At 41.2% G+C, this 17,769-nt stretch overlaps 2 protein-coding genes across 4 annotated transcripts in view; one reads left to right on the plus strand and one right to left on the minus strand.

Annotated features, from left to right (window-relative positions):
• Positions 1-5,802, plus strand: part of SDCCAG8 (SHH signaling and ciliogenesis regulator SDCCAG8) — a 100,315-nt gene extending 94,513 nt beyond the window's left edge. For both annotated transcript variants that reach the window (XM_042862196.1, XM_042862197.1), the window contains 3 exons: positions 1,164-1,290; positions 2,462-2,544; positions 5,524-5,802. In XM_042862196.1, coding sequence (XP_042718130.1) covers positions 1,164-1,290; positions 2,462-2,512 — 178 coding nt within the window. In that variant the 3' untranslated portion in view covers positions 2,513-2,544; positions 5,524-5,802. The remainder of the gene's footprint in view (positions 1-1,163; positions 1,291-2,461; positions 2,545-5,523) is intronic.
• Positions 605-17,769, minus strand: part of AKT3 (AKT serine/threonine kinase 3) — a 152,928-nt gene continuing 135,763 nt past the window's right edge. For both annotated transcript variants that reach the window (XM_042862199.1, XM_042862198.1), the window contains exons 13-14: positions 14,075-14,177; positions 605-11,985 (exon numbers count right to left, since the gene is read on the minus strand). In XM_042862199.1, coding sequence (XP_042718133.1) covers positions 11,900-11,985; positions 14,075-14,177 — 189 coding nt within the window. In that variant the 3' untranslated portion in view covers positions 605-11,899. The remainder of the gene's footprint in view (positions 11,986-14,074; positions 14,178-17,769) is intronic.

The following is a 17,769-nucleotide window of genomic DNA, read 5'->3' on the forward strand; positions in this document are numbered from 1 at the left end:
GGCTCCCCACATCCCTCTCTGCAATATGTATTAGCAGAGTAACAGGGCAGGATGAAATATATCCATTCAGAGTGTTCACTGTAGGATTCTTGTAATTTGACTTCAAAGAAAGTGGCTGACAGATACAGACCACTAAATGCTGTTTTTGATATAAATTTTGAGATTTCACTATCAAGAAATTTGGAGGTGTTTACTAATGCAGGCATTTGAACAATCCTGGTTAAGAATGTGAATATTCAGAGCAATTATCTTAGCTGAGTTATGACAGCTGTACAAGTCTAAGCTACCACATGGAGTTGAAAGTAAAAAATTCTGAAAATCATATGCCTTATTGTGAGCATGTAACTAATTCCATTAAAAACAGAGACCATACGAGAGATGCAGCATGCACCTTGTTTAGTGAAAGCTGTATTTCAATATGTTGAGCAAGAAATCCTTTTAAAAAAAACAAGTGGAAAGTTTGGATCTAGCCATAACAAAAAGTAAGTTGTTTCCTGCTTCCCAAGCACATTTTTCTCTAGATTCAGATATTTACAAAGATTCAAAGATATCTGTGAGGTCTTCTAGTTAAAGGTGTTTCCACTTAAAGAATGGATGAAATGCATTTAATGTGAAAGCATTTTCCAGTTTATTTCCATTTACTTCCCTTGCTACAGATCCAGGCAAACTTAAAAATGTTCACGGTGGCATTCAGAGTGCTAAGCAGTCACTGGAGATGTCTGGGGTTGGGGATTAAAAGGAAAAGGTGCAGCTGCCCTCTGTATAGCAGTGTCACAAAGCGGGACCCTTGGGCTCTTTGTGTCTTTCCAGAGAAATCCCCGCCTTTCTGCTGGAGAGCACCTGATCTATACTGGAGAAAGAGCAAGGCATAGCTTACGGCATAGCTTGCATAGCTGCAGATGTTGGGATACAGCCCTGGGGCCTTTACTGATGTTGTGACACTGACTTGCTGTCCTGTCATGAGAAGGGCAGACATGTAGAAATGCTTGTTGAAAGCATCAAGTCAAAATGCACCGCATGCCCACCCTGGGAGCAAAAGAAGTCCCAGCGCAATGCCACACAGCGCTCTGTCACCTGGCAGCTTCACCTGCAGTGCAAATGTCTGAGCCCTGCAGTGCACTCCCACTTCAGGCACAGTGCAATCCTTTCATCTCTTTCTCCAGGTTGCACCAGCTGGACAAGCACTGCCAGGCCACTGCCCAGCAGCTCGTGGAGCTCCTCAACAAACAGAATCAGCTCTTCAAAGAGAAGCAGCTGCTGACAGAAGAAGTGCAGTTTCTGCGAACACAGGTACTTGTGCCAAAAGAAAAGGAAGTCTGAGGGGAATGTTCTGCAGCTTTAGCAGAGAAATCCACCAGCAGTCTCTTTTCAACTGCTGGCTTTTGTTGGTGTTTCAAATAAGGTATTAACTTATGAAAAAGAGAAATTAGTCCATTAAATTGGAGAGAGACTGTTAGCTGGACCTGAATCCCACTTCAGCCCAAACTAAAGGAAGAAGTGTTTTGAAGAGACAGGAGAACAGCAGCAGTTATTCTTGGTTACAGTTCCTAGCTTTCTTATCAGAAGATTTTTGTGTTCCCTATTCAGAGATAAGGCAAATTCGCTCTTCCACAGCATTATCATTTGAACAGTAGCTGAGGCAGGGTTTCCTGTTGTTTCCTGTTGTGGCAGACAAACCTGGTAACTAAGATAGTGTTGGGTTATCAGCATGTAGTAACTACTGGCAAGCGTGAGGGCAACAGCAGTGTTCTCTCTGTAAGGCAGCTAAGGAAGGTTTGCTGTTCACAGATGAAAATGACTACTTGAAGGGAAGCACTCTTAGTAATAGGAAAAGACTTTATAAGAAGTCCACAGGGATTCTGTTATTGATAATCTCTTTTATCTGGAAGTAAATGTGCTTTTATTGAGTTGGGCAGAAGTACAAAAATCATACAAAAGAGGAAAACTATCATTGAGCTATATTGCTATCAAGTCTTGACTTCCTTTTGTATCTTCATTAGGAGTTGATTATGCTTCAGAGGATGCTTTTACTTGGGAACACTTAGAAGAAAAATTTTTTAGAACTTATTACAAAATGAGTACTAAGAACCTATTTGCAGCTATTTAAAACAGCAGTGTTCTCTGGGAACTGGGATTCAGCCCAAGAGAGCTGCCCGGAATATCAGACAATTGCTTGAAGAAAAGGACAATTCACCATAAATGGGAAACTTTACATAGAGAAAGATGTATTTAGTTATTTTAGAAAGATGTATTTTCTAACTTCAGTTGTGTAATCAGTATTGATTAAAGGTGAAAATATACCTTGGTTTACTGCCTTACTCAATTGTTACCCTTTACAGTTAGCTTGGGTTCTGGGGAAAGGGAGAGAAACCAATTATACTGAATCCTTGCAAAATGATGTCAGATACACTAAGTGAAATTTGCTGTTGTATCTTGGAAGATAAGCAGTTGTGTATTTCAGGAAAAGAAATGGGATGCAGATCTCAAACAGGACACAGATGGAATCAAGTGAAAACCTGGATGGATGAAGAAAAATGAGAACAAGTAGGTATTTTTTCTGTACACTATATATAGAGAAAAAGGAGAGAGAGGAAAGAAAGCTAAAACTATTTGCAGATGTGGGCTGAATCTGGCAAACACTTCAAGACAAAAGGGAGAAAAAAGTGTTTGAAATATTTTGGGGCTAGAAACTGTCAGTGTGTTGTTAGTGGTTTTTTTTCCACATTTAAAGATCAGGGCAAGCACTCCACAATAGAAGCAGGTTTACATGACAAAATTAAAATAAACAAAACCTTTAAAATTTAAACTGGAAGGAAAGACATACAAATCTTGACCTGGTGGGAACTTGCAGGAGTGACCAAGGCAAATGCCACAGGACTCAAAAATGTCTCTGACATTCTCAGCAATGAATTATATCCTTTGAAACAATGACATGAAGAATCCCAATAAATCACCTTCCTGCAAATTTGGGGCTCTGTTTGTCCCACAGACAGAGGATAGCAGAAGGCTCCAATTATCTATACACCTTCCCACTCTAGCACTGATTTATTTCACTGTTAATGCTTTCCCAGTTCATTTCCTTGTCAAACTTCCCTTATGTATCTTCTTTTCTAAAATGTGAAGTATGCTGTAGGCAGAGACCTTGGGAAGTGGAGAAGTAGGATTTTGTCATTCCAGCATAAGGCAGTAATGGGTACAACATGATGAAGATTCTCAAATCATAATTTTAATTTTCATGGAGCTAAAAAGGATTGGTATGATAATTCAGCCTGAGCTTACAGTGTGTGCTGCAGATGAAGCCATTACACTGATGTTTAATAGATGTCATTAATAGTTAATAATGGAATATAGTTTACCATAGGCAGATCCACCTGAAGGCAGACAAAAGTTTAATTACAGGATTTATACCTCTTATTTTGAAAGCTTTTGGAAGATTCATAATTTGAGTTTCTGCTTTTGAAAGTCTTAAATCACCAGTCACTCTAAATCAAGAGAGCGAGATACACAGCTCCCATCCTGGGTACTAAACACGAGTGTACATAATATAGTAAACAAAACAAAACAGAGAAAAAACTGAGATTTCTAAAAAACTCAGTACTGTCTACCCAACATTTCTGAATGCTGGAATGCTCTTCACTTGCAGGATCTGCCCTGGTGTCCATCAGTTATACAGAAGTAGGTATCTGTCCCAGTTTGTAATCCCCCTGCAGACTGCGGGTGCCTGAGGGGCCACTGCCAGCCGTGTCCCACCTGTGTGCACACAGCTAAGGGGGCTGGGACCTTGGGTTACTACCAGCCAGATCTGCCTTCTCCCTTGAACATCTCCCTGTGCTCTCCAGATTGTGCCAATGAACCTGCCTCCTCACTCATTTGAGACGTCCTGTTTTACAGCAAGCCTGTGACTAAACCACTCTTCCTATAGGAATATAAAATATACTCAACCTTGAGTATATTCCCCCCCCCTCACTTCATACAGGTACTTTTAGAGTTGCAGCTGTTCTGAGCTGAGATGTTCTTTGTCTTCTTATGTCTGTTGTGGGGCCCCAGCAACAAGCACAGAGTTTGGATGGGTTCCCAAGTGCTTTAGTTTGCCCTTTTTTTCAACTTAAGTGCTGAAGCTGCCCTTTGCACAGCCATAAGATGAGTAGCACTTCCATCTTAGATGTCGGAATTGATTTGGGCTGATCCTTACAAGGTCCTCACTTCTTTCAGGAGTCTACTTGGTGGGGAGGAGGGCCTTATTTTTTAGTGCAGTCTTAATGTACAAAAATGTGCTTTTGCCAGGTTTTTGTAACAGCCAGTGACATTCTGCAGACAAGGTATGATTTTTTGAGCAATGATGAGTTATTTAACTATGAAAGGAAGAGAGGGAGACAGCCAGCACAGCATCTGATGCCTGGCTGCCCTGATAATAATGCTTCCAGTGCTGCATCGTGTGAGCATGGCCAGTTCCGTGAGCCTGCAGCTGTAGGCAGGATCCGCACCTCCTGCAAGGTGCCTGGCCAGGAGCACAGCAGTGCAGGGTGGGTGTAGTTTGTCATCTTCTGTCTGGTGCTGGCCCTACGCAGAGGGGTTAGTGCAGCACAGAGGAGGCTTCCTCTGAGCACTCACTGATACTGAGTTCAACCTCTATGTCTTTCCCTGGATTTCGCTCGTGTTGCAGCGCGCTGATCACCACCGCAGGTAATGTGGTGCATGTATTCTTGGAAAAAAAAATACCATGTTACTGTTTTTAATTAATTCTTTAATGAACTGCAGCATTATAAATCCTTTTTTAACTCTGCCTTCATTACCTTATCAAGTTTTGTTGTGTTTTTTAAAGAAAAACCCTTAAGTCCTCTAACATAAAACCAGCTGATGTGGAAAGTTTATTTTTATTTCTGAGGTCATTTACATCTCTTAGAATTCAAATTTCAGAACTTCAGTCACTTAATTCTGGGTGTCCACCCCAGCTCCAGCAGAGCTTTATCTCTCGGTCTTAATGAAGTGCTGAAGTGCTACTGAGGAAGCACAAACAATAGCTATGCAAGAGCTTCAAAACTGTGTATTAGCCTTCCCACCAGAGGTTTTCTAACAGCGTGCAGGCAGCTTCCTGTTTTGATACAGCTGCCCACCCCATATACAGTCTGTACAATTCACAGTAAACACTCTCTGGCACAACCCTGCCTCCTCCTTCCTGGAAGGGAGAAGGGGCAGGATCTAAGACGTGCCCCAAAACAGCAGCTCAGTCATTTACTGCTAAACACGAGTGATGGCTAAAGCTCAGGGAGACCTTGTTTTTCAGAAATCAAACAGCTCCTGCGCTTGTTACCTGGAAGAGTTCTGATCTTAGAAAGAGGCAGGACAGCAGGCCCACAGGAAGCCAGGCTTTGGAACAGTGCTTGTTTACAATTGCCACATTCTTAACCATTTATGTATTTCTCTTCTAAGCACTCACCCCCAGGCTGAAGTGACACAAACGAGAAGTGCAAGTAGCTCCATACACACTACTTACGCTCCGCTCCCATCTCTTTCTTCTTTCAGTTCTCCTCTGTACGCGCCTGAAACTTGGGCTTCTCTGAAGCTCACACAGAGAACCATTTGCAGAGAAGCAGACATGCTGCCTACCCTCACCTGCTTTGCATTTGTTTTTAACTATAGTGCCATCAACATACTGAAACATTACTCCCCTACTGAACTTTCTAGGAAGACATCTCAGACTTGCCTAAGACACTGCGATCCAATGTCAACAGCTGTGATGGAGCACGTACTGGATTTGTTATTTCTACAATTTTTATAAAATGTTTTTATCTATTTTTGTAATACAGATGTCTGTCTTATTTACCGATGGCAGTCCTAATAAATTAGTTTATTAATTCTTTTTCTCCTGGTTGCATCCTTTTGTATTCAAGGGAAGGCATGTGTATGTGGAAAAGGAGACTGTGCAAGCCTAGCACAGATACATCAGGCTTGTGTTAAGGACTCACTACCAGCACCTACCTGGGAGGTTTACAAAGTGTTTGTCTCCTTTACACAAAAATCTGAGTCCTAACAAATAACTACTTATTCAGCAGAAGAGCATGAGAATGATTGAGTCATTTCCCTGGGGCAGGTTTCCCTTTAGTGGTCAAAGCCTTGGGGACAAAAAGACCCATGCTAGCAAGGCATTGCGGTGCAGGGTTCCTGCCACCAAGGAAGCTGTTTGGGACCCCCCTGCTGGCAGACACTCGGCTGTCTCAGGGATGGGCAGCAGCTGAACTCAAATGCAAATTATTAAACTTGAAACATTTGGCAATACATTTGGAGGACTTTTTTTTTTCAGCTTGCCTTCATGTTTGTATTTTTAAAATGACTTTCCAAATGCCAGGCTCTTTCAAAAAGATTTTATCTGAATCTTTTGCTGAACTACTGCATGATAAACTATACAAGAAAAAAGTTTCTACATTCAGTGTAATTGCTGAATCGCAGTGGTAAAGAGAAGAAAAAAGTGCAGAGAACGATTCCCCTGTGATAAAGCTACCCCAGCCAGCATGAACACATGAAACGTAGCAAAAATAGGAGTAACGGCACATGCACCAACCATTTGCTGTGGGACGCAATCTTTCTTTCCCTTGTATTTCAGGAATTATTAGTGGTACAGCTTTAACATCAAAGTGGTTTTCTTCCCATTTCAATTTCCTGCCATATGAAACTGCCAAGCACATCTGAGCCCTCCCCAGCCTGCCTCCCTGCCATGACAGTAAACGTGCTTCCACTGCCTCAGGTTTGTCAGGAAGGAACGCCTGACAAAGGTTTCTGTCTAGCACAAGTGTGGGCTCTCCACACTCACGGACATCTTTTTCTGTAACTGACACTACTTTATAGATAGGTAAGAACGCATTTATAAAGGTAAGAATCTGCAAACTTTTTTTTCTACACCATAAATCTATGTTTCAATAGGAGAAGTGTCTCTCGGCTACATGTGCATAGGAACTCAGGCACCGAGTCCCAACACTGAGGCTTCACTGAGACCCTGGAGCAGCACCTCACCCTTCCTGGACCTGCCTCACTGCCAGCTGGTGCTGGTGGCATTGTGGAGAGGGCAACTGCCAGCCACTGGGGTGCACATCTACAAGGACCAACTTCTCTGCAGCAGCTTCTCTGCTTGTAGCAGTTGCTTATTTGCTGGGCACAGACAGGGCCAGGTCTTCCCAACTCCCATTTCCCCCGCCTCACCATTTAGCCACAAAATGCTTGGTTTTATAAAGTATACAAAAGCCAGATGAGGTGATCAAACCCAGGATCCCTGTCTCAGCTGGAGCATCACCCCCTGATGTGCTCTGTGCCCGTACCTCCACGCAGACTGAACAGATGGTCCTGCTGTCCCAGCTGAGGCCCAGTCACTGATCTGCTATTGCAACTGCAACTATCTCTCTTGTGCTCCATCCTTCCTATTGGGGAAGAAAAAAGAAAAAAAAAAGAAGAAGAAGAAGAAGAAAAAAGAGCTGGCTCACACATTTTCTCACATTTCAGGGAAGGGTTCATGTCTGAGAACTGAGCTGATGCCCAGACTGCTCAGGGACACTCAGCCCTCCTGACCCAAACAGGCCAGCTGGGCTTCAATGAGTCCCACCTCAAGGTGCCCTGCAAATCACACCTCCCCTGACTCCCTCCTCCAGCACATTACCTAGCTAAAGGATTTGAGAACATGAATTGCACTAGAGGACAACGCACTTAAATACTGGGTGTTCTGATAGAATGCAGCCCTGTGTAATCATTACTTGGAAATTAAAACCCAAATTTACTTTTAAAAGATACATATACCTCAAAGAGTTAACATGAACCACGTGTGTGGAAACAGCCTTGGTCCACAGCACAAATACATCTTGCTTAGCCAGAAAAGCCTTTCTTGGTGACAATACTGTAACTGAATTTACAAGCTGAAACTGCTCACCCAGTATCTGAAATAGGTCACGACAAGAACAGTTACCACGAGGACTTCACAGCAAATAAACTTGTAACTAAACATGCACAGATCATTATACATACAGTGATAAAAAAATAACGATGTACATTTTCTTGTAAGAAGAAATTAAGTCAATTCTTTGTGCATTTCAGGATCGAAACATCTAACCTATATAAAATTATTTTAAAATATGAAGTAAATATTTAAACCAAAACTCAAGAGATCTTTTGTAATCTGCAAAACCACCTTCTCGCTTCCATTCTTCTGTCTCTTACACAGAACAAATTCAGAACTTTATCCTCTAAGATACTTAATGTGCAGATATAAAAAAATATGTCCTTTGTGGCAAGCCTGAACATATATATATAATATATTTACAAACCTCCAGAACAAATTAGCATTAAAAAACACAGAAGTAGCAGATTGACATAGTGCTTTATTTAAGCTGTCTGTACGAAGGAAAATAATGTGCATCCCTATCATATATGTGTAAAAATACTAAGGATGTACAGTGTACAAAAACAGTTTCTTGTAGTTATTTCACATCCTTGTGGGTCATATACTTAAGGAAATAAACAGTTTAAGTATGACCAACAGTAATACGGTTTCTTGGGTTCATAGTCGTGTCTGCTTAATATCCTTAACCATATGACTAGATCTTGCATGGATCTAATGAAAGAACTAGCAAGGTCAAGAAATGTCACAAACTCTAAAGCTACAGGGAGGTAATTCAATTACCAATTTAGAGGTTTTTATTTAAATAAATACTTTACATTTCATGCTTGCCTGTAATGCACTACCAGGAGCAAGATAAGGAAATTCTACTGTAGACAGTACAAACAGTAGCAGCAAAGTGTGTACATTGAGGTGTAATATATAGACCCTGCAGTTAGTAAGGAGACACCTTACTTTTGTACTCTAGGAGAAGCACATGGCCCCTGCAAGAACAGTCAGCTTTAAGAAGCCGCGAGGATAGATGGAAAAAATGGAAAACAATACTGGAATAAATGTTCTTTAAGCAACAGGAATGTACTGGAAGATGGATTCGTGTGGAAAGCAAAGCTGTGTGCAAAACTGCCAAAACCCAAACAGAAATGACCTATTTCTCCAAGATGGCTGCAGTACAAGAGGGCATAGTGTATGTCATGGAAGTCAGTACAAGCTGGAGTCAGCATCTGAAACGTACTGTGCTCAGAAGGCTCATCAGGTACCCAGCCACCACCACGTGCTGCCCAAGCCCAACTACAACCGCAAGTGGGGAAAAAAAGAGCTTTCAAAGTTTCTCTCAGCACAGCCTGAATTCTTCTTTCATCCATTTCTAACACTGCTCAGAGAGAATCCCCCAGCCTGGGGCAGCATTAAATGACTGCTAACTCTTCATAGTATATACTTGATGAATGAGACTTTGGAAGGCAGCAACACAATGCAAGTTGAATGAAGCCTTAAGAGGTTTCCAAAGAATTCACCGACAGATATTTACTGCAAACTGCATTCTAACGAGCTATGCAATGATGAATCAAACCCACCTACAGGGCCCCTTTCTTCTCAGCATGAGGAAGGGTTGGCCAGAGGCACAGCTCCACTCAGCCAAGAACTATAGGTGCCCTGTGTCAAAAACCTTATTGCTGTTATAAGCTGAAAACGTTGGAAAAAAATAACACCACAGGCACAGAACACAGATTTTGAACCACCATAGTTTCAGCCTCTTAAGCTTGAGGCCTTTGCAGAAAATTATAATGCCCATCTACTGCGTCATCAGTTACTTCAGTCACTCACTCGCTGTCAGCACAGACACTTCTACAGACCTGCCATGCATTTACTGCGCTCACTCCGTACAGAGGGATAATCTTTACACATTTAGTGTTAGAAGGTGACAGCATCAGATCCTATGTACTTAGCATATACATCGTGATACAGTTCTAACTGATTATCCGTCCATCACTAAAGATAAAACATGAAACACTAAAAATTGTCTAAACTAGTCTGCGTCTTTAGCTGCCTTGCTGAAATGCCCGATTGCCCCTTGTCAGTCCCAGCACGTGCACTGCCAGCAGTGGGCTTCACGCCGGGACACTCAACTCCACATCAAGGGGCTAAGGAGGCATCTGGTATGGTCTCCTTTCAGACTCATCCCCTCACTCACACAGCGCAATGTTCTGATATCACAGTCTTTGTGGGAGCTAAAAAGATACAAACACAGAGATACTTCCAATGATAATCCCATGGAGTTGGGGTTCTCGGATGTCGTTAGCAAGAGCGCGGTGCACATCCCTGCACTGCGTAACATCCCAGCTCCTAGCACCAACGGGTTTATTATTAAGATTATCATTGCTGAAGAAAAAAGCTAAAGTTTATGCACATGCTCTGTTAGGTACAGATCTTCAGACGTGGAAAGACATCTTCCTAGCGGCAGTGTTTCTCGCAATGTCTTAAATTCAGTCAATCTGGTACCACAGTCACGGATGACATGCTGGGTTTCACGAGGGCAAGCTTTCCTTGACAATGGCTGATCCCAGAAATTTACTATGTGACTTATCAGAATAAAGTGCTTTTCTTGTAATCACGGTGGTCTCATTGTTCAGATGTTTCCCTCACATAGAATAGAAATTTTCTATTGTGCTCTCAGGCTTTTTACAGTATCTTTATCCTGAATACAGCACAAGATGTAGTGTTCTTATTTAGTTAGTTTTAATCCTTTGACACGTGAAGTTGGAATTCCTCGTCTCCACTGCCAGAGAATTAAAAGACAGTATTTCACTCACAAAAATCTGATTCTAAGCAGTATGTACAATTTCAGAGCCTTGCTAATATCTCCACATTGGACAAAAGTGCGTTATCCCCTTCAGCTTGTACAGTCCTTCCATATATTACAACAAAATTAACTGCTCTAAGCCTGTTCTATCTAAGATGTAGCAGCATTTGCAAACATGACACATACAATCCTTATCTCTAAAAATAAATACTACCGCAGCATAACCAAAAAAAAAAAGTTAAAAAAAAAATTCAGAGTTAAACACCTGGAGAAAGAGCTAATTCACAAACTCAAAGTAAGGCAAACACCTTTTTACCCTGGTGCACACATTTGGGTGAAAAGCAATACCATTATGCCTGTCTACATTCTTCAGCCATCAGAGGTGATGTGTATCATGAAAGAAAAAGAAAAGCATGAGATAGATGTTATCTGGTGCAAATCATAAGACCCCTTAAAGAACTTCAACTGCTGCTTTTATGCCTTCATTTCTTGCATGTATAATGTTTGATTCTCCGTGATTGCACATGAACCTGGAAGTTCTAAGTGGCAGGCTGGGTGAGCCAGCCCTTCTGCTTCTTCTGTAGTATCCAACAGTAATTAAAAAATAATATATATATATATTTATATATATCAACAGTTTAAATCCTTCTTTCAAACGTTTCCCGAGCAAATTTCAGCCAGATGTTATTGACAGAGACCTGCTTCAAGTAATGATATGCCTAACAAAAACCTTGCATATGTACATCACCACCCCCGTGCTTCCTTGTTCTAAACAGCACAAACAGATGCAAGAAAATATTATAGACTAGTCTTTTTTAGACTAAGTACAATTTTGATTCATCTTCTAGAAGAAGATAAGCTGGACCAACATATTTTTTTGTTTAGCCTCCACTGCGTGGAAAATCAGATGACTATTTGTGCACAAAGTGTACAACGCTGACGTACGGTCATCTACCTTGAAAGAAACTTTGAGTAATTTCTTGACGTTGCTATTATACTGAGACGGTGGGCAGCAGCAACAGCGGGAGAGCGTAGAGAAATACCGTATTTCATGCAAAACCAAAACGGATTGTAGGTAGGTTTGGGAAAGAAATTTGTTCAATTTGGAATGGTCTCTGAAAGTGCCCCTGCTATCTTAAACGGTATCTAGAACTGGTGGTGATGTTCAGGAATCATTTTCAGTGATAAACCTAAGATGACAGTGAAGCAGCAGAACAAAAAAGTTATTCTCGTCCACTTGCAGAGTAGGAAAACTGGGGGAAATGCGGCCGCCTCTCATTGTCCATGCAGTCCATACCATCCTCGTCATCTGTAGTAAGAAAAAGAGAAATTCAAAATGTCATTACATTTATAACAACATTTTATTTTCCATCTGATACGCAGCCCATCTTTCAGAGCTCAGTGCTGAAGTTAAGGGCTCACGCTCACTCGGTAGAATTCAGTAAGCCATCTTTTATAGCAGTGCAGCGGGGTTTTTTTGCTTGCTTTGGTTTATTGAGGCTTTTGTTTTGTTTTGTTTGCACTATGACTATCACCGGAGGACTTCAATCACTACTACCTCGTCTGAGCTAATCAAAACACGCCAGCACATCTATTCTTCTGGGAGCATAGGAAAAAAGAAGACCTTGCTCATGGAAGCAGTGAAACAGATTTCACTGCTTCTTAAGCTGAGTCCAGAAAATGATCATCTTCTTGCAGACATATATAAGTACTTTTCCCTTTTGAAGAGAGTTAAAAGGAAGAACATCAACAAAATTAACAATTCATAAAGGTTCTATGTATTTCAATTCTTACATATTATTTTTTAGTAAACTATTTTGTAGTATATAGGGGAATCGGAAGAAATCAGCGCTAAGCCAAATTCACAAATATTTTTATTTACATAATTCCTGTTGTGCCAGTGGAACCTAGACCCCACATGTTGCCTGACTCTGAGAATTTGGATCTACATTCATGTGGATTTTTAAACAGTGCTTATCCTTGAAGACACCTATTGAAACTGTGACTCATGCAACAGTGCACTTCTGTGGAACCTTTTAGAATTGTATGTCATGTTATAGGTGCAGTTTGGTTACTGAATATACAAGATATGTTGTCAGCATCCATGCACTGCTGCTGGTAATCACCCTTATTTTATTATTCTTACAGCCAGGGTGGGCTGTAGCCTATGCTGCTTCAAACAGCAGCAGCAATGCCATTACCAGAGGCCAGGGCAGGTGCTAGTGGGAGACAGGTAGCTTCTCTGAGCTGGTATTAATTGCCTGCTCCAAATTCAAAAAATTCAAATCTGAAATCTCAGTAGTATCCAAGTATTTTGTGTTGCTTCAGTAGTCAGTGAAGAAATATCCATTATCAGTGCACATGTGGAGTTCCAAGAATCATGACTTTATGGCACTCAGTCAACAGGCTCTAAATTAATCCATACTTAAACAAAATTTGTTCAAATTTAAGATATGAACAAATTATTAAGATAGATGGGAAAAAAACAGCAATTTTTTCCAGAGCAAGAGGACTTAAAAATCACTTGAATGGCTGCAATCAAATACAACAAATACAAAGCCCAGAAAAGTACTGCAGATTTGTGCAGTACCACAAACCTATGGCTAAAGCTGGGAATCCTAACTCAAGGGAAAAGGAGCCTTCTATATGACTGGGTAATCAACTTTAATTACAGAAGTTACTGCCTACTTTTATGACCCCCTTTTCCATCCCCCCAATTAAAAAAATAATCTAAGAAAGGAATTGAGCAGCAAGACTTTAACCACGCTTTAGCGCTGGCTTGGCAGTGACTCCGTTAAGCCCCAGCTTGGCTGATTCCTGTGCGCAGCAGGAGATGATCAAACAGTGGTGCAGTTAAATCCACTCCAACACAGAAGGCTTGTGCAAGGCCCACTGCACCAATTACGTCTACATTAACAACTTCTTTAAGAGCTCTGCTAAGTACACGACTTGATAGGAAATTTCATTTTCAAATAATTTTCATGTAATGGATATCTACACAAGGGACATCCACTTGTCTCCGGCAGCTTTTTTCCTTTTCTTTTTTTTGTCTGAAGAATACTTTAAAATATACATGTCTGGGACACATACAGCCACCCAGCAATCCGAAGCTGGTGTTTTCCAGAAAAAGAGAATGACAGAACTGTAAGCTAAGTTAAATAAAAATAATATTAACATGCAAACGAACAAAACACACACAGTGATCTAATGCTTTAAGCTTTGTAATTATTCCTTCTTCAAAAGAACTCTCTTTTTGGGAGCTACTTTTACACACCTCCATACGAAGATTTTTGCTATTAACAGTGAGAATACCTTTCCCATTCAAACTGAAGAGCCTTCTCACACAGCGCTCTATCATAAACTTGTTAAGTTATGCTCCTGTATAATTTTTGACTTACATTTTTCAGGCGGTGTTATTGTAATAGTCTGAGCTGTAAATTCTTCATCAAAATACCTGGTGTCTGTCTCAGATGTCACTTGAGGTTTAAAAGGAGGTACAAGCTGAAAGAGACCAAGAAACAGAACAAGATTACTATACGTGAAGCTAACCAAATTATCACAGGACAGGAATTACAGTTTTTCTTTTTTCCCTACACCCTATATCTAACAGAGTTACAAAGGGGTCACTGAGAGACAGCTGAGTCTCTAACTCCTGGTAAGAGATACATGTCATTATAGACAATCTCAACAATACTAGTTCAAAGCAAATGACCTGCACCAGCCTTGTTCCCTGTATCTTCCAGAAGAACAGCCCATAGGTCAGAGATTCTAACCAGAATGCCCATTCAGTAGCATACTGCACACTGTAATGTGCAGTCCAAAACTACACAGCAGTTTAGTATATATGATATTATAATGTGTTCAAATCTGAGTTTAAAACTGCCACCCAGTTCTTCCTATGTTTTCCTTCTCACATCAGACGTATTACACTAACCACTGACAACATGCAAGTTTTCTTAGCTGGATAAAGTCACCTTCACCATCTTTGGTACTACAAAACTCACAGTAAGACACTGTGTGGTTTGGACATGGTACCAGATTCTGCTCTCCTTTCCAGGAGAGAGCTTCAGCATTAACTTTCACTCAGCAGTTTGACCCTTCTCTCCCTGCAATGGTTCGTCCTTCTATCAGCTCTATCAGCTCTATTTCATTTGATCCAAATCTTCACCTCTTATGTGAGGAGGAGGAGAAGACAGTGGCTTACACAGTCTGTAACAAATACTATTTAGAACAAAGTGGTTGATGAAAAACAAAAGGTAGTGCAGGGTAAGATCACAACATATAGCCATGTATGGATTTGCAGCTGAGGAAGAAAGAAAGCGATGCATTAGCTGATCTGTTCTTCCATAAAGGAGGTTGGTTGGTCCTCCAGCGCTACACTGAGGAGCCAGACTTCTAAATGAATAGACAAGTGCTCATCGACACCTCCCCGTGAGCCAGATGATGAAAATGCCAGCGATGCCACAAGTCCAGATGTCTGTGTAAGTAAAAGAAGAAGACAAGAAACTCCAGTCTATAACCAGAGGGGAAGAACCCAGTGCAAATTTGCAACACTGGTGTTCAGCGATTCACTCATCTTACAGAAGCACCTTTCATTTTCTAGACATGAAAAGCAGTAGGAGGCTTCAGAGGCTGCAAAAAACAAACCATGCAGCCATGCAGCTTCTCCACAAAAGCTCATGCTGTATTTATCCAGGCGGCACCTTCACACACACTGACGCTTATGGGAAAGGGGAAACGGCAGCTGAGATCAAGAGGCACAAACACAACTCAAGAGAACAGCAGGGAGGTTCCTTCACTCTTCTCACATGCTCTGCCTCCTTCCCTCACCACATCTCCACCAGCTGGGAGGTCCCCTGAACTTCTTCTTGTCCTGCTCTCCTGGCCTTTAACCAGCACAGCCGTTTCTAAAGGCCTGCTGGCTTCCCACTCCAGAAGCCCTGTCTGCCACCACATACACACCTTCCCCTTCCTCAAACAGAGTCTTTCTCTGACCTTCATATAAGTGCAGAATGACTTTGAAGACAAACTCCTTGTTTTAAAGGAAGAGCCTCTAGAACAGTTTACCAGTCCCTCCACAATTCTTGTCAAGACACAAGGAACTTCCACACACTGCTTGGGCATCATCTCCAGAAGAAATTGGGAGAAATACAGTACAAAATCCTTTCCTGTCACATAAAGCAGAAGCTGGGAGAATGGTATGAGTGATGTGCGTAAGTGCACACAGAAGGGCACTGTACCTCACCAGTACAGCCGGGAGATTATAGACTGAACCACTCACTTGAGACAGATTTTGTAAGGCATGTCACCAACATGCCGGGCCATGCTACAGAAACTTGGCAATTATCTTTCTGGAGTGATGCCATCTTTGTTCATTAACTGTCAGCTTTTATTTAAAAGCAGAAAGTAAAATCTCCAAAAATCTCAGCTGCAGTGAAACTGCTAGGAAGACAAATAAGGTGCAACTCCTGCACAGATAACCACTTACACTGACACAGAGCCTATATAACAACCCAGAAACTTTTCCACGCAACCCAGAAGGGTGAACAAAATACACAATATTGAGTACAGCCCTGATAACCACAACATGATGTTGCCTCTCCATGCTCAGTGGTATTGGTGCTTTGGTGTCACAGAGAAATGGTATCTAACAGCTCTCACCACTTCTGACCCATGAAATCAGAAAGTCCCAAAACAGTAATGCGAGTACCACAAGGCACACATGGTGACAGGTGTCCAAAAGGAATAATAGAAGCGTCAGCTAAACACAATCCTTGTCTCCTGCTGCTCAATCCTGGCTGCCTGGATGTGACAATTTGCCCTTTTCTAACACTTTGTTCCATTTCAGGCAGACCCTTCAACCAGAGAGGAGACTCTGTCTTCAGCAATTGACTCTAAGGACCAAAAAACACACGTTTTGTGCGTTCATTATTATTGTGTATTATACACACACACACACAAACACATGTATGTGTACATACGTACACGTGTGCAAATAAAGAAATGAAAGACTAAATTCAGCACTGAGTTAACTGTCTGTAAGAGGTGATGTTTAAGACAAATCCAATTTCATACCTGTCAATCTGAATCTACCCCAGACATTTCCAAGGCTTAATGTTAGAAATGACAGCAGAAGCAGTATCAAATTCTTAGTATTTTCATTATCGTATATTATGGCATTTCCATTTGGCATCCATCAAGAGTAACACGTGAGGAACACCACTGTTTTCCCACAGTTCAAGACCCAGAAAACTTGTCACCCACCTCTTGGGGGAACACAAGGGGCAGGTAGGCACCTGAGTACTTCAATCACATAGAAATGAACAGGCAGCCTCTGTGTTTGAGCTTTTTCATGCTGATGTAACAGCTACACTAGTACTTCTGTACAAGAGGAAATATACATGTTATTAGCTCAAATACAACCTGACAGGAAACATTTGTCTTGGATCATATGGGAAGTGACCTGAGCTGCTTTAGAGTGTCTGTGACGTACTCGACCTGTCAAGTGAAAAATGAGATGCTTAAGAATTGTTATTGTCCCTCTCCTTTTAATTTAAAAGGAATTTTCCTTCCAATGAACTCAAAATTATCGAAGCCACAAGAATCCCACCCACCAACAGCTGAAAACCACTCTGAGATGAAGTGCTAAAGGAGGAAGAGGTGCAGCTGTACACCACCCTCTCTGAATTGTTCGCGCTATTTAAATAAACTATGTAAGTGGATTATAACCTCAAAACTCACAAACACGAATTCTTTAAGTATTGTATCAATGTAAAGAAGTGAGCACTGTTGTCCAGGTTCTGTTTTTATTCACAAGGGATAACGATTTGAATCTTACATCTGTGGTTCAACTTCAGTATGACATTCTGATTTGTTCAATCAAAAACAAGATCACTGCTGCATCCCAATGTGTTTTCCTCTTCTATACTAACAAATCACAGTGTATGACAAAAATTCTTTGTTCCTCAGAGTTTACACATTTTGAAAATGCAGTTGTTTCTCTAATACAAAATATATTTCAGTAATGCCTTGCACTGCCATCAAATGCTGCATTTCAACAGTTGCCAGTTAGTTTATTATTTAGGTCTGATAC

The sequence above is a fragment of the Lagopus leucura genome, unplaced genomic scaffold (assembly GCF_019238085.1).
Source record: "Lagopus leucura isolate 7727_CA_CO unplaced genomic scaffold, USGS_WTPT01 Super-Scaffold_73, whole genome shotgun sequence".
NCBI classification, from domain to species: domain Eukaryota; kingdom Metazoa; phylum Chordata; class Aves; order Galliformes; family Phasianidae; genus Lagopus; species Lagopus leucura.